At 43.0% G+C, this 24,376-nt stretch overlaps 1 protein-coding gene, 3 non-coding genes and 1 pseudogene across 4 annotated transcripts; 2 read left to right on the forward strand and 3 right to left on the reverse strand.

Moving 5' to 3' along the window:
- The first annotated feature begins 1,816 nt into the window (after positions 1-1,816).
- Positions 1,817-1,921, forward strand: LOC118150048 (U6 spliceosomal RNA). The gene has a single exon (XR_004737809.1). It is a non-coding gene; the product is annotated as a U6 spliceosomal RNA (small nuclear RNA).
- Positions 1,922-7,867: 5,946 nt separating this feature from the next.
- Positions 7,868-7,929, forward strand: LOC118149995 (U7 small nuclear RNA). Its single transcript, XR_004737765.1, has one exon. It is a non-coding gene; the product is annotated as a U7 small nuclear RNA (small nuclear RNA).
- A 5,224-nt stretch (positions 7,930-13,153) lies between these two features.
- LOC118150058 (U6 spliceosomal RNA) lies at positions 13,154-13,250 on the reverse strand (annotated as a pseudogene).
- A 2,893-nt stretch (positions 13,251-16,143) lies between these two features.
- Positions 16,144-23,952, reverse strand: HMGN1 (high mobility group nucleosome binding domain 1). The gene is made up of 6 exons (XM_002761432.7): positions 23,819-23,952; positions 23,488-23,520; positions 23,363-23,392; positions 23,234-23,281; positions 19,263-19,388; positions 16,144-16,982 (listed from the first exon to the last, which is right to left on the reverse strand). Exons 1-6 carry the CDS (start codon positions 23,831-23,833, stop codon positions 16,935-16,937), a joined length of 300 nt encoding a protein of 99 aa, XP_002761478.1. The 5' UTR covers positions 23,834-23,952; the 3' UTR covers positions 16,144-16,934.
- LOC118150017 (small nucleolar RNA U13) lies at positions 19,460-19,559 on the reverse strand. The gene has a single exon (XR_004737785.1). It is a non-coding gene; the product is annotated as a small nucleolar RNA U13 (small nucleolar RNA).
- Positions 23,953-24,376: the final 424 nt, after the last annotated feature.

Genomic DNA, 24,376 nt, shown 5'->3' on the forward strand with positions numbered 1-24,376 from the left:
GAGCTGAGACTACAGGTGCACGTCACCAAGCCCAGCTAATTTTTTTATTTGTAGTAGAGACAGGATTTTGCCATGTTGGTCAGGCTGGTCTAGAACTCCTGGCCTCAAGTGATCCACCCACTTGGACTTTCCAAAGTGCTGGGATTACAGGCATGAGTGACCATGCCAGACCAGTTTACACATTATTTTTCCTTTTTTTTTTTTTTTTTTGAGATGGAGTTTCGCTCTTGTTACCCAGGCTGGAGTGCAATGGCGCGATCTCGGCTCACCACAACCTCCACCTCCTGGGTTCAGGCAATTCTCCTGCCTCAGCCTCCTGAGTAGCTGGGATTACAGGCACGTGCCACTATGCCCAGCTAATTTTTGTATTTTTAGTAGAGACGGAGTTTCACCATGTTGACCAGGATGGCCTCGATCTCTTGACCTCGTGATCCACCCGCCTCGGCCTCCCAAAGTGCTGGGATTACAGGCGTGAGCCACCGCGCCTGGCCAACACATTATTTTTCAAACAATTTCCCATTCCAATAAAACCCTTCATCTTTTTCACAAGCCCTTTCTTTTGACTCCATTTATACGGTCTTTCTTCAACCTACTGCTCCTCCACATGTAAATAAACAGAACTAAGAATTACATCCTGTCTTACCAAAACGAAACAAGCATCTCATCCTCTCTATACGGTTTTCTTCATTATCCAATATTTTTGGCCTCTTCTTGCTCCTCCTTTCCAGAACAGTAACAACGTCTGTCCGTAACTCAGAACTGGTAGGTAAACCAGAAGCACGTGTCTTCTGAATAGTTGTTCTGTAAAAGCCAAATTTGATTAGCATAGAGAGAACATTTTCTTCTAGCCAGTAGATAAGGTAGACCCTGCCAAAACATACTCTACCTTTTCAACATCTAATTCAAGAAGCAAATGTGTCTCCATGGCTACCTGGTACTCTAAATTTAGATTCCTCAGCAAAAGTATTAACTTTTTAAAGATAATTATTTCAAGATTTCATATAAATGCAATGCTGAGTTTAGCAATATCAAAGCACAACCATAGCAGGTTTTATCATGATGGTGTTTTTATTTTTTATTTTTATTTTATTTTATTGCATTTTTCAGACAGAGTCACTCTGTCACCAAGGCTGGAGTGCACTGGCACAATCTTGGCTCACTGCAACCTCCACCTCCTGGATTCAAAAGATTCTCCTGCCTCAGCCTCCAGAGTAGCTGGAGATTACAGGCACGCACCACCACACCCAGCTATTTTTTTATTTTTAGTAGAGGTGGGGTTTCACCATGTTGGCCAGGCTGGTCTCAAAATCCTGACCTCAAGTGATCTGCTCACCTCGGCCTCCCAAAGTGCTGGGATCACCGGCGTGAGCCACCATGCCCAGCCAACAGTGTTTTTGTTAACCAAGTGATTGTTTTTATTTTTGTTGTTTTGCTTTTTTCAAAAAAATTATCCTTAACTTTTTATTTGGAATGTTTTCAAACCTATAGAAAAGTTAAAAAAAATGTACAAAGTGGCAGGGCACAGCGCTCACGCCTGTAATTCCAGCACTTTGGGAGGCTGAGGCAGGCAGATCGTCTGAGGTAAGTAGATCGAGACCAGCCTGACCAACATGGCGAAACCCCGTCTCTACTAAAAATACAAAAATTAGCCAGGCATGGTGGCAGGCACCTGTAACCCAGCTACTCAGGAGGCTGAGGCAGGAGAATCCCTTGAACCCAGGAGGCAGAGGTTGCAGTGAGCCAAGATTACACAACTGTGTCCCAGCCTGGGTGACACAGCAAGACTCCGTCTCAAAAAAAAAAAAAAAAAAAATGTGTGCTCACTTCGGCAGCACATATACTAAAATTGGAATGATACAGAGAAGATTAGCATGGCCTGCGCAAGGATGACACACAGATTCCTGAAGCGTTCCATGTTTTTGAGTCCAGGCTGTGTTGGGTCACAAGCCCGGGAGCGGGGTAGTGACTGTGGCTACTGTGAGCTCTGAGAATGGGGCAGGGAAGCCCTGGGAGAAACATGGCAACAGAATAACAAGGAAAAGAGTCGTAGACTCTACAAGCACCTGGACATGTGAAGTTGGACTGCAACAGAATGTCATCTGCACTGTGCAGATGGGAAAGAGCAGAGGCCGCTGGTTGCCTATGGAACTGTTCCAAGACACTGGCACTGTAGAAGGGGCCTGCTCTTGTGGAGCACAGCTGCCCCTGACAGTCTTCATGTCAAGACTGAGGGCCTCCTGGAAACACCAGCTCTCACTAAAAGGAGTTATTGGTGAGCCCCAGAAACCTCCTGGCCAGCACAGTGCTTCACGCCCCAACATGGTGAAACTCCAGGGAACGTCCATCTCTACTAAAAATACAAAAAAATTAGTTGGGTGTGGTGGCGTGCATCTGTAATCCCAGCTACTTGGGAGGCTGAGGCAGGAGAATCGCTTGAACCTGGGAGGCAGAGGTTGCAATGAGCAGATATTGTGCCATTGCAGTCCAGCCTGCGTTACAGAGTGAGACTCCATCGCAAGAAAAAAAAAATGGCAAGGGATAGTTCATGAGACACATTTAGGACAAAGGTGAAACAGAAATTCCCCATTCCGAATGCTCTCGTTGGGTTCCTCAGACTCTAAACAAGGGACTTGCGTTCAGTTAGTGGGTAGTGGGGGCTCACTTCCACTGAGGAACGTGTAGAATATATCCACCGGGTATTTACTAACTAGCCATCTTCACTGGTTACTCTACTTATTTAAAATATGTCCAGAATAAGCAAATCTCTATATCGAGGAAGTAGATTCGCAGTTGCTTAGGTATAGGAGGGAATGGGAAGATTGAGGCCTGTCTTTTGCAGGATAAAAATGTCCTAAAATTGATTGTAGTGATGGTCATACAACTCTGAATATGCTTAAGACCATTCACTGGTGAATTACATGGTATGTAAATTATAGCTCAATAACATAGTTACAAAATACAATCAGAAGCATGAAAGCACTACTGATAGTGGTTTACATCTGTGTCCTCACCAAATCTCATGTCAAAATGTAAGCCCCCATGTTGGATGTGGGGCCTGGTGGGGGTGATTGGATTATGGGGGAGAGTCCTCATGAATGGTTTGGCTCCATACCCTCCGTGCTGTTCTTGTGATAGTGAGGTCTGGTCACATCTGGTTGCTTCAAAGTGTGTGGCGCCTCCCCTCTGTCTCCCTCCTGCTCCAGCCATAGAAGACGAGCCGGCTTCTCCGTAGCCTCTGCCATGATTGTAAGTTTCCTGAGGCCTCCCTAGAAGCAACAGCTGCTGTGCTTCCTGTACAGTCTGTAGGACTGTGAGCCGATTAAACCTCTTTTCTTTATTACAAAAAACGCACAAAGAAATATTATATAACCTTCGTGTAGTCCACAGATTGTTAGTTTTTTTTTGCCATATTTGCTGATATATGTGTGTGTACACACACACACACACAAAGTTGACCCCTAATCCACACAAGTTTGAATTGTGTGGGTCCACTTAGACACGGATTTTCTTCTGCCTCTGCCATCCCTAAGACAGCAAGACAAACCGCTCTTCTCCCTCCTCCTCCTCAGGGAAGATACGAAGATGACAAGGATAAAGATCTTTATGATGATCCACTTCCACTTAAGAAATAATCAGTGTATTTTGTCTTAGTCTGGGCAACATGTCAAAACCCAAAAAATTAGCCAGGCATGGTGGCACACACCTGTAGTACCAGCTACTCAGGAGGCTGAGGTGGGAGAATTGCTTGAGCGAGGGGAGGTTGAGGCTGCAATGAGCTATGATTGTGCAGCTATACTCCAGCCTGAGAAGCAAAGTAGACTAAAATATATATATATATCTCATGATTTTCTTAATAAAAATTTTTTTCTGTAGGTTACTTCATTGTAAGAATACAGTGTATAATATATATAATATGCAAAATACGTTAATTGACTGTTTAAATGATCAGTAAAGCTTTGGGTCCATAGTGGACTATTTGTATTAGATAAGTTTTGAGGGAGTCAACAGTTATACATGGATTTTTTTCAGCGATGTAGGGGGTTAGCACCACAATCTTCATGTTATTCAAGGGCTAACTATATATACATAATACTTTTTATTTCATTGAACCGCTTGAAATTAAGTTGTACGTTCAGTAACATGGTGAAAAAAAAAGAAATTAAATTGTACATATCATGACACCTCACTTCAAATACTTTAATATGCATCTAGTAAGAATAAAGACATTGCGGCATGAGTACATTACATAAGCACACCCAAGAAAATAAACAATCACTGTTCATTTTCTTGGGTGTGGTTATTATAGGCAGGGTGACTTATGCCTATAATCCCAGCATTTTGGGAAGCTGAGGCAGGTTGATCACTTGAGCCCAGGAGTTCAAGGCCAGATTGGGCAATAAAGTGAGAACTCATTGCTACCAAAAAAAAAAAAAAATTTTTTTTAATTAGCAGGGGCCAGGCGTGGTGCCTTATGCCTACAATCCCGGAACTATGGGAGGCTGAGGTGGGTGGATCACTTGAGGTCAGGAGTTTGAGACCAGTCTGGCCATGGTGAAACCCCACCTCTACTAAAAATACAAAAAAATAGTCAGGCATGGTGATGTAGGCCTGTAATCCCAGCTACTCTGGAGGCCGAGGCAGGAGAATCACTCGAACCCAAGAGGCAGATGTTGCAGTGACACTAGATTGCGCCAGTGCACTCAAGCCTGGGCGCCAGAGCAAGACTCCATCACCTCCCCTCTGAAAAAAATTAGCAGGGCATGGTGGCACATGCCTGTAGTCCCAGCTACTCAGGATTGCTTGAGCCTGGGAAGTGGAGGTTGCAGTTAGCCAAGATTGCAACACTGCACTCCCACCTGGGCAAAAGAGTAAGACTGTCTCAAGATAAAATAAAGTAAAACAAACTACACAAACACAGTTATTATCTCACCGTGTCTGTGGATCAGAAATCCAGATATGGCTCAACTGAGTCCTCTGCCTCAGAATCTTTCTCAATTCTGCTCAAAGCGTGGGCCAGAGCTAGCATTTTATCTGAAGGCACAAATGAGGAAGAATCCAGGCCAGGCTCATGTGGTCTTCAGCAGAATTCAGTTCCTGAAGGGCTTTTGGCCTGAGGGCCTCTGTTCCTGGCTGGCTGTTGGCTAGAGGCTGTTCAGAGTTTCTTTTCTTTTTCTTTTTTTTTTTTTGAGACGGAGTCTCGCTCTGTCACGCAGGCTGGAGTGTAATGGCGTGATCTCAGCTCACTGCAACCTCCCCCTCGCACATTCAAGCGATTCTCCCCGCCTCTGCCTCCCAATTAGCTGGGATTACAGGCACCTGCCATCAGGCTGGGCTAATTTTTGTATTTTTAGTAGAGACAGGGTTTCACCGTGTTGGCCAGGGTGGTCTCAAACTTCTGACCTCAAGTGATCCACCCCCCTCAGCCTCCCAAAGGGCTGGGATTACAGGCGGGAGCCACTGTGCCTGGCCAAAAAATGTTGTTTAAAACCACCACCACAACAACCACCACCAAGTATATGTGTAGACTATAAAACTCTGTCTTAGAAGCTAATTTGCTCTGTTGACTTTTCTAATTTTTTTTTTTTTTTTTTTTTTTAGATGAAGTCTCACTCTTGTCCCCCAGGCTGGAGTGCAACGGCACAATCTTGGCTCACTGCAACCTCTGCCTCCTGGGTTCAAGCCATTCTCCTGCCTAAGCCTCCCGAGTAGCTGGGATTACAGGCATGTGCCACCACACCAGGCTAATTTTTGCATTTTTAGTGGAGATGGGGTTTCACCATGTTGGCCAGACTAGTCTCCAACTCCCGATTTCAGATGATCCACCCACCTCAGCCTCCCAGAGTGCTGGGATTATAGGCATGAACCACAGAGCTCGGCTAACTTTAATTTTTAGAGACAGGTCTCGCTCTGTCGCCCTGGTTGGAGTGCAGTGGTACAACAATTATAGCTCACTGTAACTCTGAACTCCTGGAATCAAGGGATCCTCCCACCTCAGCCTTCTGAGTAGCTGAGACTACAAGAATGCTCGAGTAGATAAAGTAGAAATCTTAGAAACATTCCAAGAACTGAGGTAAATCGAGTCAGTATGAGGTCTGGCTGTGCCTGTAATCCCAGCATTTTAGGAGGTCACGGTGGAAGGGTTGCTTGAGCCCAAGAGTTTGAAATCAACCAGCCTGGGCAACATAATGAGACCCTGTCTCTACAAAAAATGTTAAAATTAGCCATGCCGTGGTCATGCCCCTGCATTCCAGCCTGGGCAACAGAGTGAGATTTTGTCTTAAACAAAATTATTCTGACTTTTCCACCCAGCAAATGTATAGGGGTGCCCTTTAACCCACGTCCTCACCAATATAAAATATTATCATTCTCTTTTACCAATTCAGTAGGCAAAATTGCCTTTGTTATTTTATTTTAGACTCACCACTAAAGCAGTTAAAAGCTTTTTTCCCCACAAAACACAGTGTTAATGAAGGTGTGAAAAGAAATTAGAATCTTGGTGCATTGCTGGCGTGAATGCAAAATGGAAAACAGTATGGCAATTCCTCAAAAATTAAACATAGATTTACCATTTGATTCATCAATTCCACTTCTGGGCACATGCCCCAAAAGAATTTGTGTGCTTGTGTTTATAGCAGCATTATTCTCAGTAGACAAAAACAACTCAAATTTCCATCAACAAATCAATGGATAAACCAAATGTCACATATACCTAAATGAAGTATTATTTAATCTTACAAAGGAAATTTGACACATGCTACAACATGGACGAACCTGGAAGACATGATAAATAAAAGAAGCCAGACAGAAAAGGACAAATTCTGCATGATTCTACTTACATGAAGTGCCTAGAATAGTAAAATTCATAGAGACCGGAAGTAGCATGATGCTTGCCAGGGACTGCAGGAGGCTGAAATGCAGAGATGGTGTTTAATGGGTATGAAGTTTTAGCTGGGGAAGACAAAAAGGTTCTGGAGATGGATGGGGGTGATGGTTGTGTAAAATGTAAATGTCCTTAATGCTGATGAACTGCACACTTGAAAATTATTAATTGGTACTTAAAACAATTTTTTTGAGACAGAGTCTCACTTTGTTGCCTACGCTTGAGTGCAGACGTATGATCTCGGCTCACTGCAACCTCTGCCTCTCGTGTTCAAGCGATTCTTGTGCCTCAGCCTCCAGAGTAGCTGGGATTACAGATGCAAGCCACCACACCCAGCTAATTTTTTAAATTTTTAGTAAAGATAGGGTTTTGCCATGTTGGCCAGGCTGCTCGTAAACTCCTGGCCTGGAGTGATCCTCCTCCCTCAGCCTCCCAAGGTGCTGGAATTATAGGTGTGAGCCACCGTGCCCAGCCAAATGGTACAATTTATTTTCTGTAGATTTTACCACAAAAGAAACATATTTTCGTATTAAAATTTTTCAAAATAGAGATGGGGGGGGTCTCACTATGTTTTCCAGGCTGTTCTCAAACTCTTGGGCTCAAACAATTCTCTCATCTTGACCTCCAAAAATAGTGGGACTTATATTTATATTTCTTTTGAGAATTATCTTTTCATATCATTTGCTACTATTTCTATTGGATTTTTTTTTCATATTGACAATAAGAATTCTTTCTATAGTTTGACATCTAGCCCTTTGTTACATGTGTTGCAAAAATTTTCCCTGAATCTAACATTTCTCAGGTATCTGTTTACCTAAAACCAGATCAAGCCTGGTGAGCACCGTTTAGTCCTAGCTACTGGAGCCTAATGAGGCTGAGGCAGAATGATCCCTTGAGCCCAGGAGTTCGAGACTGTATTGAGCTACATGGTTGCCCCACTGTACTTCAGTCTGGGTAACAGTGAGACCCCATTCTCTAAAAACAAACAAGTGTTACAGCTCTTTTAGAATTTGTCTAGCAGGCTTTCCAGTTTTTGCCGGAAGGCCCTTTAAAAATTTTTATTAAAAAAAAAACCCCATATATACAAGTTTAAATTGTTATGATATCAAATACTCCTATTTTTTTTCTTTTTTTCCCCTACTTTTTCTTTATGGCTTCTGAATTTATTACCTGGCAGAGGAAGAAAGGACTTTTTCACTTCATAATCATAAAACTATTCTCCTATGCTTTCCTCTGGTGCTTTTATAGTTCTTCTACATTTGGATTTTTTTGAGGTTTTCTTTTTTTTTTTTTTTTTTTGAGACAGTTTCACTCTGTTGCCCAGGCTGGAGTGCAATCTCTGCTCACTGCAACCTCTGCCTCCAGGGTTCAAGCGATTCTCCTGTCTCAGCTGCCCGAGTATCTGGGATTACAGGCACCTGCCACCACACCCGGCTAATTTTTTGTATTTTTAGTGGAGACCGGGTTTCATTATGTTGGCCAGACTGGTCACGAACTCCTGACCTCATGATCCGCCCGCCTTGGCCTCCCAAAGTGCTGAGATTACAGTTGTGAGCCACCACGCCCAGCCCATTTTGATTGTTAAATCTGTCTGGAATTTATTCCTGTGTGTGGTGTGAAGTAGAGAACTAATTTATATTTTCCTAAATGAATATCCAATTCAACTGAAACTTTTTTTTTTCCAGATGGAGTTTCACTCTTGTTGCCCAGGCTAGAGTGCAAATGGGCATGATCTCAGCTCGCTGCAACCTCCGCTCCCAGGTTCAAGCAATTCACCTGCCTCAGCCTCCCATGTAGCTGGGATTACAGGTGCATACCACCACACCTGGCTAATTTTTGTATTTTTAGTAGTGACGGGGTTTCACCATGTTGGTCAGGCTGGTCTCAAATTCCTGACCTCAGGTGATCCACCCGCCCCAACCTCCCAAAGTGCTGGAATTACAGGCATGAGCCACCACACCCAGCCTCAAACTCTTTTTTGAGTGGCCTTTTCCTCAACAATTTGAAATGCTACCTTTATTGTATATTAAATTTTTGGCTAGTCTCACAATTTTTCCTATTTCCAGTGGAAAGTCTACTGGGATTGATTGGTATTGCATTACATTTTACATAGAAAAAGACTGACACCCTCAAATTGTTACTCCTTTCCCAATAAGAGAGTCATGGAACTAACCTAAGTGCTCATCAGCAGGTTCTGGATAAAGAAAATGTGATACACATACATTGTAGAATATTGCACGGCCATATAAAAGGACGAAATCATGTCTTTGCAGCAGCATGGATGGAGCTGGAGTCCATTATCCTAAGTGAAATCACTTAGAAACAGAAAATCAAATAATGCATGCTCTCACTTATAAGTGGGAGCCAAACTTGGGTACATATGGACACCGGAGACACCAAAAGAGGGGAAGGAACAACAGGTACAGCATTCACTGTTCGGGTGGTGGGCGCACCAGAAGCCTAACCCTCGCCATTACCTAATACATTCATGTAACAAAACTGCACATATACTCTCTAAATTTATAAAGATAAAAAAATCAATTGGGCCAGGTGAGGTGGCTTATGCCTGTAATCCCAGCACTTTGGGAGACCAAGGCAGGCAGATATCAAGGTCAGGAGTTCGAGACCAGCCTGACCAACATGGCAAAACCCCGTCTCTACTAAAAATACAAAAAGTAGCCAGGCATGGTGGCAAGTACCTGTAATCCCAGCTACTTGGGAGGCTGAGGCAGGAGAATCGCTTGAACCCGGGAGGCAGAGGTTGCAGTGAGTCAAGATCACACACCACTGCACTCCAGCCTGGCAACAGAGTGAGACTCTATCAAGAAAAAAAAAAAAAGACTAAAAAAGAATTAACTCTTTTTAGGAACATTGTGTTTCTCATTTGTTCTTTTTTTTATGTCAAAGACTTCAATCAAAAATGCTCATTTTTTATGCCTACCAAGAACCATATGGAGACCTGAAAATGTGAGAGAGCAGCACACCTCTCGACCAAAGCACCTAGGTTCTGCCCATCCTGGTGTCTAGGAGAATGCTTTATTCATATTACCTCAATTAAGTCCGCTGAATTTAATATTTCATTCATATTGTCTTTAAAGATAGATGAAATAAGGAGAACTGAAGCAGAAAGTGAGAAATCGTGATGACCATTAAGGTTGTCTTCACTGTATTTCTCTTGAAAATCTAAGTCAGCACTGGTGGAAATGACAATCTCGCACATTGTAATATGCAGCCACATCCTTGCACAGAAACAGCCAAGCATGCAAGACTCTTTCTTCTCTATGAATCATGCATAACAGATTAGTGTATTTTAAAATTCTCATACATAACTTGAATGTCTTATCGTTAGTATTCACATATTTTTTAAATTAGAATTTTATAAGGAGTAACATTAAGTGCTTTCCAGAGGTAAAATTTTATATACATTTTTAATATAATTCAGTCATGGATTAAATCTAAAACATTTACAGTTAACGATGTAAGGAGGCACTGAAGGACTTAACAGAAGCCACATTCTAACAGGATAGCACAGCCAGACCTTATGAGTACGAGTTCCCATTATCATGCTCAACTTAAGGTTAAATTAAGTGTAGTTTCAAAGGCTTTCCTCTACTCGACATATTGCCATCAGGTGGGTGGGGGGCGAGCAGGAATCTGCCAGGAATCTAGTAATTATAGGTTCTGAAACTCACTCAGGAAGATCAACAAATGTGTATTGTGCACCAACTGCCAGGCCCGGCATCATCCACTCTGACCCTGTGAGTAAGGTATTATCGTCCCTTTGGTTAAGCCCATTACCTATATCCTTAGCCCCTTCTGTTAGGAGGTCATGTTCATTTGCAGCTGAGAGGTGGTGGAACGTAGCCACAGATGATGTGATGTGCCTTGCCCCGATGCCGACGTGCACTCACCCCAGCAAGGGTCTCCTGTCCTCCTGCCGTTTCCCCTCAAGTCCATCACTAACCATGGCACTATCCATTGCCATGCCCTCAAAAAAATTCTCAAACATCTACTTACTATTTTCCACTGGAAAAGATTTTGTGGAATCAGCATCTGGAAGCTAATATGTAATTATAAAGGTGGAACTGGCCATGCTGGATTGTTTTTTTTTAGACTGAGTCTAACTCTGTCGCCCATGCTGGAGAACAGTGGTGTGATCTCGGCTCACTGCAACCTCTGCCTCCTAGGTTCAAGCGATTTTTCTGCCTCAGCCTCCAGTAGCTTGGGATTTCAAGCACATGCCACCCCTGGCTAATTTTTTTGTTGTTCTGGTTGTATTTTTAGTAGAGACAGGGTTTCACCATGTTGGCCAGGCTGGTTTTGAACTCCTGACCGTAAGTGATCTGCCTGCCTCAGCCTCCCAAATTGCTAGGATTACAGGCATGAGCCACTGTGCCCTGCTTTTTTTAAAATTTTAATAGCAGTTTCTTTTAAAATTGAATTTGTATCCAATTTTGAGAAAATGTGCAATACTCCAAAGGTAAATGAGCTTTTACTCCTAAATATTTGTTCTTATGCATTTTGTTCCCTTTCAGTTTCATATTTGTAAGGATTATTTAAATAATATTCATTCTTATTTGCTTCCCAAAACGCTGATGGCTACTGGGACTGCTTGCCTGGTTCCAGGGGCTTTTGTGTACTGTGGGCATGAGCAGTATGATTCCTAATAGAGGAATTATAAAAAACTGTAATGGCCAAATTATGCTTTTCACCACATGATGAAATATTAAGCAAGTATCAAAACATTTTACAGTTAAGGAAAAACCCAAACATATGAAGAAAATTCACCATGTCTAAAATAATTGTTTGTAGCTTCTGGGATTAAACGGTTTTGTTTGTTTGTTTGTTTGTTTTTAAGATGGAGTTTCGCTGCTGTTACCCAGACTGGAGTGCAATGGCACAATCTCGGCTCACCGCAACCACTGCCTCCTGCGTTCAAGCAATTCTCCCGCTTCAGCCTCCCGAGTAGCTGGGACTACAGGGGCGCACCACCATGCTCAGCTAATTTTTGTATTTTACAAAATTGTTGACCAGGATGGTCTCGATCTCTTGACCTTGTGATCCACCCACCTCAGCCTCCCAAAGTGCTGGGATTATAGACGTGAGCCATCGCGCCCAGCCGTTTGTTTTTTGAGGCAGAGTCTTGCTCTGTCACTCAGGCTGGAGTGCAGTGGTAGATCTCAGCTCACTGGGTTCAAGTGATTCTCCCGCCTCAGCCTCCCGAGGTGCTGGGACTACAGGCGCCCACCACCAGCTGATTTTTTTTTTTTTTTAAGTAGAGATGGGGTTTCACCTTGTGAAACTCCTGACCTAGCTCAAGTGATCTGCCCACCTCAGCCCTCAAAATCCTAGGATTACAGGGGTGAGCCACCATGCAGGGACCCTAAATGGTTTCTTACTTTTATATTTTTGGAAGTTTTAAACGATGTAATCTAACTTTCACAATCTTGAAATAAAAGCAATTGTTACCAATTGATGAGCTACTTCCCATCATCTACTTAAGCCTAATTGCTTAGAAATTCTCAATTCTAATTCTCAAAATTACTTGGTGTTTTAACCAAGTATTTCTATTGCAAACTCCTGGAGCAAATGGGGATTGTGATAAGCAGATACATCTTTAGGTCTATCTGTGTGGGTTAGTAGAGATTAGTTTTTAGTTTGCCAATGCTTGTTTTAATGCAAAAAAGTCTAAATGTCTGACAAAATACATATTCTTGAAATAAACTACACAGTGCTTACAAACGCTGTGTAAGTATACTCACTGACATAGGAGAAAGGTCACAGTATGCTCAAGACTACAAAATAGGATGTACAACACCACTTTGTATAATCATATAAGCATAGAATAGGATCTGAGAAAAATGCATCTTTAAATAGCTACTTAAATAGTTGCCTAAGTAAGTGAATTACGGGTGTTTTTAGCTTGTCTGCAGTTCCTAAGTTTTTTTTAATGAGTATTAATTGCTCCGCTATGATCACACATATATCTCTCACCCCTGCATCTGTCCATCCCCCTAACTTCATCCCTACCCCCACAAGACTTTTACACACAATTCCCAAACTGCTACAACAGAATAGAACCTCCCGCTGGGGCCTCCGTGATTGCCATGAATCCAAGCTAAGCACCAAGATCTGTGCCTTAAATCCTGATTAACCCACATTTGACGCACAACACTCAATCCCTGAGAAGGCAAGAGAATGCAGGGTTCTTGTTCACTAGTTTTTCTAATCAACCAATTGCTATCTGACAAGAAGTTCTCTTCCTTATACTTTTAAAAAATTTTTTATTTAAAAAAAAATTTGTGCAGGGGCGATGCTAATCTTCTCTGTATCGTTCCAATTTTAGTATACTTGCTGCCGAAGTGAGCATTCCTTATACTTTTTATTTATTTATTTTTTGAGACGGAGTTTCACTCTTGTTACCCAGGCTGGAGTGCGGTGGCATGATCTCGGCTCACTGCAGCCTCCGCCTTCGGAGTTCAAGCGATTCTCTTGCCTCAGCTTCCCAAGTAGCTGGGATTACAGGCACGCGCCACCATGCCCAGCTAATTTTTGTATTTTTAGTAGAGACGGGGTTTCACCATGTTGACCAGGATGGTCTCCATCTCTTGACCTCGTGATCCACCCGCCTCGGCCTCCCAAAGTGCTGGGATTATAGGCGTGAGCCACCACACCTGGCCCCTTATACTTTTAAATGTCTGATATTGGTATACCCAGTCAACCATTCTCATCACTCAAAAGTACCGTCAAGTGTTTGAAGGGCAAGAGATTAACTTTCTGTACTGATTCCACAAAACATGCCTCAAAGTGGCTTTTGAGACAAGATCTTCGTCCCCTAGGCTAGAGTGCAGTGACACAATCTTAGCTCACTGCAGCCTCGAAATCTTGGGCTTGTGATCCTCCTGCCTCAGTCTCCTGAGTAGCTGGGACCACAGACATGCATCACAATGCTAATTTTAAAAACTTTCTGTAAAGATGGGGTCTTGCTGCTGCCCAGGCTGATTCTGAACTCAAGCAATCCTCCTACCTTGGCCTCCCAAAGCTCTGGTGTGACTGCCACATCCAGTCTCCATGGTGGCTTTAAAAAACTTTTGACAGTTGAAGTCGGTTTATCACAAAAATATGTGTTCCTTCCTGTGGGTAGAATAAAAATAATAAGGAAAATGGGCAGCCTTGGGGCTAGCAAACACCCAAGTAACTGGTCAGATAAAACAAGGCAAGCCTTGCCCCCAAAAAACTGCAGAAAAGCCTAACAGAGGCCGGGCGTGGTGGCTCAAGCCTGTAATCCAAGCACTCTGAAGGCCAAGGCGGGTGGATCACCTGATGTCGGGAGTTCAAGACCAGCCTGACCAACATGGTGAAACCGTCTTTAAAAAAAAAAAAAAAAAAAGTCTAACAGAGTAGTTCTAGGTAGGAACTTAAAGTACTTCTGTTATGCTTTTCTACGGTTTTTTTTGTATCAATCTATAAACCAAAACCCTTTTCCTGTTTTATTTTGTAAGAAAAACTAGTGATTTCTTTAAATATGTCATTACGACTTACATAGAATGATTGAGAAAACCCATGATTTGAAAACATCTATCACCACTCTCAGTGGTGGGAAAGCTGGGGAGTTTAATTAACTAACCCATTACTAATTACTAGCTCTTCGTATAGGTTCTATGGTTAAAATTCTAATAAAAAACTTACCTATTCTGCTATACTTGGGAATTAAAGGCAGATCTGTTCATCACTGTTTCAGGCCTCCATAGTGTAATGACCACAGCGCTCAGCGGGCCCTAGTCCCTTCCCATCTCCCAGGAGTTTTCAGAATTTCTTTGCTGTCAGGTTATCCCAAGTCACTGTCCTTTGCATTTGCTTTTAGTACAACCTCACTATTCCCTATCAACTCTGAACAGGCAGTCCGTGCAGAGATCTATGACCCCATAGGGCTTGTTTTTAAAGGATTCTTGCCTACTGATCAGCCCACAGGCAAAACACACCAAATGTACAGCGGTTTGAATTGTTCCAAGGACCCCTCTTTAGTGATAACCTCAGCAAGGTCCACCTCTGGCCAGCTTCACTTTTGCCAAATCAACAGTTGCCCTACAACACCACCTCTAAAGACTACTTAGAGGACAAAATGAGAATACCATGTATGGGAAAGCAAATCAGGAAAATACATACCACATTAGATTTAGTCATAGCTTACGCTGTATTTTTTTTTTTTTTGAGACTGAGTTTCATCCTTGTCACCCAGGCTGGAGTACAATGGAGTGAACTCAGCTTGCTGCAACCACTACCTCCTAGGTTCAAGTAATTCTCCTGCCTCAGCCTCCTGAGCAGCTGGGATTAGAGACGCCAGCCACCAAGCCCAGCTTATTTTTATGTTCTTAGCAGAGACCGGGTTTGACCATGTTGGCCAGGCTAGTCTCCAATTCCCGACCTCAGGTGATCTACCTGCTTTGGCCTCCCAAAGTGCTGGGATTATAGGTGTGAGCCACTATGCCTGGCCTACTCTGTACTTTAAACATACGAAGAGCTAGTAATTATGTATTTGCTTTAATTCAAGACACTGGATTGTTCTTCCATTAAACCAATATAGTCAAGCACTTCAAAGGACATAGTAGATATAGTCAAGCACTTCAAAGGACATAGTAGTTATCTCAAGCACTCCTGTCCCAGGCATCAGACAATGAACCACATAATGGTCCCATATTATGTAACACTGTATTTACTATACTCATCTAAGTTTACATAGACAAATACTTACCATTGTATTACAACTCCCTGTAGTATTCACACAATAACACACTGTGTAAATCTGTTGCCTAGGAGCAATAGGTTCAACCATACAGCCTATGTATCTAATAGGCTGTGCCACTGAGGTTTCTGTAAGACACACTATGTTGTTCACACAAGAAAACTGCCTAACGATGTTTTAGACAGTACCCAGTGACTCATGACTGCATCAAACAAAAACTAAATATTTCACTCCTCACAATAAAATAAATTTGGAAGACCAAATGTGGAACTTTTTGAGACAGGGTCTCACTCTGTTAGCAGTGGTGTCATCTGGGAATGCTACAACCTCCACCTCCCAGGTTCAAGTGATACTCCTGGCTCAGCCTCCCGAGGAGCTGGGACTGCAGGTGCAAGCCACCATGCCCGGCGAATTCTTATATTTTTAGTAGAGAAGGGGTTTCACCATGTTGGCCAGGCTCAAATGTGAAAATTCTGTAAATAAAATTTAAACCAGAACTTAATCCACATGCTTCAAAATATTATTTCATAATTGACATTTTATTGGTTGAGGATCAGTACAGACATTTCAATTTGTACACAATTCTTAACATACGTAACAAAAATCTAAAAAGCCATGTATTGTAATTTTTTTAGTTATTCCAGTGACTTTCCAGCTTAAAATTTAGATGCAAATTTTCCTTAAGAGGCTATCAAGTACCTGTATCTTCACGTTGATAAGCTGTTACATACATCCCAACAATTCACAACTGAATACCATGTACACTACATATTCAAATTTTTAATCGTTCACAGCACAGTAACACAGTTATTAGGAAAACAGGACTACCACACCAAAGATGTTACAGAGTACACACAATTCTGACGGAGAGCCATGATCAGAGTGGTTTTCTTTAGGAAACAATTCTACTAAAAAACAACACGGGAATAGAAGTAATTTAAAATGTTCAAGACATTAAATGCAGGACTGACTCCATATTGCCATTTAATATGCTTTGTATTATAGGATATAAAAACTAACTCCCCATCTATGGAATGTTAAGCTGACACCCGAGACAGTCAAAGCCTCCCATAATTCAATATCCCACACTATTTTCTGGCTGTACCGAAAAATAAACAACCAGAAAATGATTTCACCTCTTAAAAAAAAGCATTTACACTTAAAAAATGGGATGAGGTGGGATTCCCTCCTTCTTAAAAATGTTTCTAGAGCTACTAAAAAACTTGCATTTACAAAATAGTTGATAAAAATATTCCTCTGGATTGTACAAGAAGGGAGACAGGGACCACTGATAAGACATGGTATATGGTATTAATCGGACTTGGCTTCTTTCTCTCCTGCTTCATCAGAGGCTGGACTCTGCAAAACAGACGAAATTGGGATCTTTAGCAAGATGTTGTCATTTTATTTACATGCAACTATCAGATCTTTTAAAAAGTCAATCATCTTTATTTGTAAAGTCACTTACTCTTGTTTAAAAAAACTTTTGTAACCAGCCTCCCAACCCCAAATCAGTACTTCTAGCCCTTCCAAGGTAATGTGCACATCAGAGAAGCAAAACATGTGAGTTGTGCCACGTGTACATTCCAGGCTGAGGTCGCTCTGTCTTGTTTTAGGTCTAATGCCCTAACCAACTGTCTTTTTTCTGGTCTACTTAGTGCTACTATATCTTTGTGCTTTTTACTGATGATTTTGCTGTGTTTTTTTTTTTTTTTGGAGTTTCGCTGTTATTACCCAGGCTGGAGTGCAATGGCACAATCTTGGCTCACTGCAACCTCCGCCTTCTGGGTTCAAGCAATTCTCGTGCCTCAGCCTCCCCAGTAGCTGGGACTACAGGTGCGCACCACCATGCCCAGCTAATTTTTGTATTTTTAGTAGAGACGGGGTTTCACCTTGTTGACCAGGATGGTCTCGATCTCTTGACCTCGTGATCCACCCACCTCGGCCTCCCAAAGTGCTGGGATTATAGGTGTGAGCCACCGCGCCCAGCCTGATTTTGCTGTTTAAAATGGCCCCCAGGCATCTTGTCCAAGTGCTATTTAATGTTGCTAAATCCAAGGCCGTGATGTCCCACACAAACATGTATTGGAGAGCTTTATTCAGGCACCAATTACAGTGCGCTATTGGTAGCGAGTTCAATGTGAATTTAACAAACATTAAATAAGGCATGTGTAACAGAAACACACATGTAACAAGGCCACGTATTTATCAATTGATGAAAATGTTGTGATCAGAGGTTTGTAAGAACCCAATCCTGTATTTCCCCTATGTCAAATGGTTTCATACTTGTGGCAGCCTTATGTTAATAGAACACAGCTATAAACAAGGGAGAACCAACTGTAATTTGATAACGTGTATTAGAAGGTTAAGTTCTTCCTTAAAATCAGAAGTAGATCAGCAATGTGATCTTATGATCACACAATATTTGATGTATGGTTAGAATTAGGAAGTACAGGCCGAGTGAGGTGGCTCACACCTGTAATTCGAGCACTTTGGGAGGCTGAGGCGGGCAGATCACCCAAAGTCAGGAGTTTGAAACCAGCCTCGCTAACATGGTGAAATCCCATTTCTACTAAATATACAAAAAATCAGCCAGGCGTCGTGGTGGGTGCCTGTAATCCCAGCTACCTGGAAGCCTGAGGCAGGAGAATCACTTGAAGCCAGCAGGTGGAGATTGTAGGGAGCCAAGATTGCACCACTGCACTCTAGCTTGGGCAGAAAGAGTGAAACTCCATCTCAAAAAACTACGAAGTACAAGTTAAAAAACAAACTGGGATTGTAAATTTCTAAATTTAGGAGTAAGCAGTTTATTACTTAAGAATTTGATGTATAGGCCAAGCGTGGTGGCTCAAGCCTGTAATCCCAGCACTTTGGGAGGCCGAGGCGGGTGGATCATGAGGTTAAGAGATTGAGACCATCCTGGTCAACATGGTGAAACCTCGTCTCTACTACAAATACAAAAAATTATCTGGGCATGGTGGCGCGTGCCTGTAATCCCAGCTACTCGGGAGGCTGAGGCAGGAGAATTGCCTGAACCCAGGAGGCAGAGGTTGCAGTGAGCCGAGATCGCACCATTGCACTCCAGCCTGGGTAACAAGAGCGAAACTCCATCTCAAAAAAAAAAAAAGAATTTGATGTATAAACATCAAAATTTAAAAATTACTACCCTAAAGTTATATTTTCTAACTCAGCTAACAAGCATAAAAGGAAGGCCTGGCTTCACTGAACCTTGCTTCGGTTACTTTTGAAGAAACAGCTTCCCAGCTAGAGGAGTGCAGTAGTGTTCACAAAAAAATCAATCAAAACCTGTTACAGATTTCTTTGTGCTGTCTGTACTCCCACTGCTTCATTTAATTAATAATAAGAAAAAAATATCTTTTCTTCATAGCTTAAAAGAATAAAGATTCAGTCTGGGTAACAAACATTGTCTCTGAAAACAAAGATTAATGACACTCGTCTTCTATGTGCTTGATCCAGATTATTACTTAGAGCTTCATTCACTTTGGGATACCGTACAAAACTTTGTTCAGTATTAAAATGAATAAAGACTTACCTGCTACAGAAAACATACCATTTAGTATCTCCTGTTCAGAGTCAAGAGCAATCAAACACACGCACACACACACACACACTTCTGACCTCCTCAATTTTCGTTTCCCCGTTTTCTGCAGGTAAATCTTCTTTAGTTTCTTTAGCCACTTCAGCCTGTTTTCCCTTTGCTCCCCTTTTCCCTTTTGTTTGCACTTTTTTGTCTGAAGATTTATCCTATGATAGAATAAGAATATACTTTAAGTACAAACTTACCCCTTACATTTTGTTTTACTTTTTTTTCCTCATGTCAGACAAGTAATGTGCACAATGGTGCTGACTTCCTAGCAAAGTTTGAGAGACATCTCACATGAGAGTGAAAACCCAATATTCAAGCTTATGAAAGATCTCATTTTGTATTACTGTATCTGCAATAGCTGTCATATTAATGTCTATCACACATCAGTAGATATACCTATTACATTAGACAACTCAGGACCCACCCCAGTAATCAGGAAAAGAAAATATGCTAAGGAGATTTTCATAGTACTTGCATGTCAAGCCTCATTAGATGTTCCACAAACCCTAAAGCCTGAGCCATACTTCACCACTGCTGCCATTATCCAAACTATTCCCTACAGTTCCACATGACAGGACAAATGAGGCAGAATATTGGAAGAGTCTCGTTGACGGTATCCCCACCCACCCCCAAATTTGTTTGAACATAAACAATAATCAACCAGTGTCCTCACAAGACCTTAACCCTCACATTAAGACCATTCACCTGAAGAAAAGCCCCATGCCGCAGTCATTTGACTATCCTGCTACAGTTCATGCCTTGGTATCATGAGAAACTGAAAGTATCAATTTTGAATTTATCATTTTCATTTAGGTGTTTGAAAAATCTGAAAAGCATCGGTATTAATATGACCATACCAACCTGACACATTTAAGTCCAAAATTTGAGCCATGTTAAAGCAACATAAAAATACTTTTGGATACCATCCATCAATGCTGAGAAAAACTTAGCATTTATTCCTTGTAATTAAGTGTGCAGCAGCAGTTAAGTTCAGGCACCAATGGGTGGTATAGAAGACCCATACAGGTACTGACCAATTACTTGAGTTAAAGGGCCATAAAGATATGCAGGTACAACTCACAACTTCAATGCCAAGATGGGCGGAAAAATCACTGCAGGGTATTCTGTACTAAGGGATTCCACACAAGACAGCATAATGACTTTCAATATTTCAACATCGTTTGAATAACAAATTAGAAACAAATATATTTAAGAAAAAACTGCTACTATACACATTGCTATCACAAATTTTCACAACTACTTCTGTATTTAAGAACTACTCTTTTGGGCCGGGCACAGTGGCTCACACCTGTAATCCAAGCACTTTGAGGCCAAGGCGGGCGGATCACCTGAGGTCGGGAGTTCAAGACCAGCCTGACCAACACGGTGAAACCTCATCTCCAAAAAAAAAAAGAACTACTCTTTTGTAATCTGATTTCTGAAGATTTCTCATTAATTTCATAATCACCATTCCAATACCAAAACCACAAAACTGGGAAACAGTTAAAACAGAATACATAATAATAACATGGACTCAAAATAAAACCACTTGTAACCATTAGAAGCTGATAACTTAGATAAAACAAAATCAATCACATTTTCTGAATATGTTTGGACCTTTAAAATATTTAGTTCGAGATAAATGATACAAGTCAGAAACACACACTGTGACAGATACGCTTTGAAAACATGTCTACTGTGTAGTATATCTAATACACCAAGTGCTTACCTTCTGTTTAAATTCTCATCAACTATGAAGTCAAAGGTGTATTACAGAAACTAGATGTAAAAACAAACAAATCCCTTCTGTCCTTTTTCCTTTGGGAAAGCTGACCTCATAGGCTTGTTCCTCAAAAGGCACTGACATGAGTTGAGGACTCACCTGTCGGCCTCTCAATTAAATCTGATGTCCCAAACCCACCGGGGGTAGAACTTGCAACTGTTTTCATTAAAAATTCACTTTACAGCCTTAGCACAAGCTACTTCACGGGAGTAATGGAGAACAAACGAGCACTGCCAGCCAATGAAAGGGAAGCTGAGAAGCAGTGGGGGTGGGGGGGGGTGGAAAAAGTAAATAATAAAAAAAAGACAAAAATTCACTTTACAGTAGATCTTAAGATGGACAAAGATAAATAAGGAAAAGACAATGTAAAGAGGAAAACAGGCAGATGTTTTAGCCAATTAGTTAAAAACAAAACACAGAATCAAAAAAGATAGATGATAATATACCGCTCACACAGACATTTTTAACAAAGCCAGCTAATTTTTTAGGTCTTCATCAAGTTTCCGTGCTGTTCTAACTGTATACAGAGAATTATCGCATCGTCTTCTGGTATGACAAATTGGAAAGTTGAAAAATACCTTCCTTGAAGCTTTATTTTTAAGATCACAAAAACAGAACTTTCTGTTAAAGAAAACATAGTTAAGATTTTTACTGGCCAGGCGCAGTGGCTCACGCCTATAATCCCAGCACTTTGGGAGGCCAAGGCGGGTGGATCACGAGGTCAAGAGATCGAGACCATCCTGGTCAACATGGTGAAACCCCCGTCTCTACTAAAAATACAAAAATTAGCTGGGCATGGTGGCACGTGCCTGTAGTCCCAGCTACTCGGGAAGCTGAGGCAGGAGAATCGCTTGAACCCAGGAGGCGGAGGTTGCAGTGAGCCGAGATCGTGCCATTGCACTCCAGCCTGGGTAACAAGAACAAAACTCCGTCTCAAAAAAAAAAAAAATAAAGATTTTTACTGAGCTCTGTACAAATCGTAAAAAAGAAAAAAATCTTTGTTTTATACCTTTATTTAACAAGGACAAATTTAATAATTATCCAAGAACTCTTTAATGTCAAGGAAATGAATGAATCTCGCCTCTTCTGATGATTGTGCAGTGCTTACCTTCTACCTACACTTTTAGGAAAGAGGTTAGGGCATTAAAATTTTTTTTTCGAGACTTTAGCAAACTCTCCTAAGTTTTGAGTAGAAAACACCACGTGAAGAACATGTAGAGCGTTACAGATGGTAGTTTCAATGCTATCTCTGAACACAAAGTTTATTCGTTTTACACGTTCTGCTTTTCTACTCTGAAAGTTATCAAACACACGTATACCCAAAACTAACTTCATTCTATAGACCTGCAATACGAATCATGCAATCATGAATTTATTAGGTTTTGTTTAACTGCGGGTAAAGCAATTCTAGAGCGGTGGCGGTTACCTTCTTAAAGAACACAACTTTTGATCTCTCTTCCCCTACCCCGTAAAAAAGTCAACATCCCCCCATGTTGGCTTGGAAACTATATATAAAAATTTATATGTTCCCTTTTTCCTGACCTCAGTTCTAACTTGGCTCTTTTATTGTCAAAAGAGGAAGTACGAGCACACAATTAAAGGCCAAGCACCAGTCACAATGTACGCAACGCTAAGAATAAATTTTCTTTGTAGACTTTAGTTAGTATTTAATTTTTTTTTTTTTTTTTTTTTTTTTTTTGAGACGGAGTTTTGCTCTTGTTACCCAGGCTGGAGTGCAATGGCGCAATTTCGGCTGACCGCAACCTCTGCCTCCTGGGTTCAGGCAATTCTCCTGTCTCAGCCTCCTGAGTAGCTGGGATTACAGGCACGCGCCACCATGCCCAGCTAATTTTTTGTATTTTTAGTAGAGACGGGGTTTCACCATGTTGACCAGGATGGTCTCGATCTCTTGACCTCGTGATCCACCCGCCTCGGCCTCCCAAAGTGATGGGATTATAGGCAAGAGCCACCACGCCCGGCCCTTTAATATTTTTTGTCATCCCAAGTCTCCTAAAATCTGCAGCAGCATTAGTGTGATTCGGCCCCATAAACCAGGATGAATATATGCATTACATTTTGCCCCGATCAGAAAAAAAGTATTTACCGTAGTTATTAAAATATAAAGAAATCTCAAATAACTCATCAGAACGAAAAGTCCCACATTAACGAGCAGCGTAGCCTAAGACCCTGCTGCATCCTAATGCGCGTTTCCAAGCCTACCTTCGCTGCTGCCTTTTTCGGCTTCGCTTCCACTTTTGCAGGAGGTTTCTGAAAGGCAAAAGTAGCACTGAGCGTCCTCACCGGGGACGACCCGGGGAAAACAAACTGTTACGGACTGGCTTTACTTACCGCTGACAACCGCGCGGATCTCCTCTTGGGCTTGGAGAGAGAAGAAAGAGTCAGCGAGAAGAGAAGGCAGGCCAGCGGCTCACGGGAAACCCACCCTCACACCCCGCAGAAGGCCCCGCGCTCACCTCTTCCTTGGCGGCCCCTTCGGCGGAACTGACCTGCGAGGAGTAGAAAACGCGGGGATGGACGCGTGCCTCTGTCCCAGGACCCGCGCGCCCGCCCGGCCCCGAGAACAATGCCCGGCCGCGTGACGTCACGGATTCCCGCCGCCCCGTTCGAATCGCCCCCTCGGCTCCCCAGACCGCCGAACGTTCCAGAACACCCGCCCCCGGGGCCGCCGATCGCCTCCCGGGCCCGGCGCTACCGTGAGGGCAGCGGAACCTTGGCCTCGCGGGGCCCGGCGGGGCGGCCAGCGGCGGCCCCAGGGGGCGTGTGCGGGCCGTGGCCGCCGCTCACCTTCCTTTTGGGCATCCTGGCGGCTAGGAGGCGCGTGCCGGGTGCCTGCGGGCCGCGGCGCGCCGAAAGCCTTTGCGAAGCTGCGCTGCCTGTCCGCTGCCACTCCTCCCGCCGCCCGAGCTGCCGAGACCCACAGCGGGGGCGGTGGGAGAACCGGATGGAACCGGATTGGGAGCCCGCCTCCTCCTCCCCCCGCGTCCCCGGCCACGGGCTCCCCTCCCCGCTGGCCGGGCCGCCCCCCGCCCCCGCCCATTGGCTGAGGGGCTCATCCCGCGCCCAGAATAGGTGAGGCGGGCCATCACTCGGCCCCGCGTCCCGCCCCCTCCTGGGCGCCCCCACCCCTTCCCGCCGTCTCGCGGGGCCCCAGACCCAAGCGAGGGGGGCGGGGCCCCAGTGGCGCTCCGGCCCCACGGTAGTTTGTTTGAAGCCGAGCCGCAAAGTGCGGTCTGCGCGCTAATTGGTGGAAGCATGCCACGTGACTGCGGCTCTCCACCCACAATCCTTCTGGATATCTGGGCGCTCTCAGGCCACTGGCATCTGGCCCCTCCACGCTAGGGT

This window comes from Callithrix jacchus, chromosome 21, assembly GCF_049354715.1.
Source record: "Callithrix jacchus isolate 240 chromosome 21, calJac240_pri, whole genome shotgun sequence".
In the NCBI taxonomy this organism is placed as follows: Eukaryota; Metazoa; Chordata; class Mammalia; order Primates; family Cebidae; genus Callithrix; species Callithrix jacchus.

Bases quoted from the DNA above. Each gene is read 5' to 3' on its own strand.
- HMGN1 (XM_002761432.7), bottom strand. The intron at 19,389-23,233 runs GTAGGCTTGGAA...ATTCTATCATAG, and splicing joins CGAAAAAGGCAGCAGCGAAG to GATAAATCTTCAGACAAAAA. The intron at 16,983-19,262 runs GTCAGAAGTGTG...TCTGTTTTGCAG, and splicing joins GGGAAACGAAAATTGAGGAG to AGTCCAGCCTCTGATGAAGC.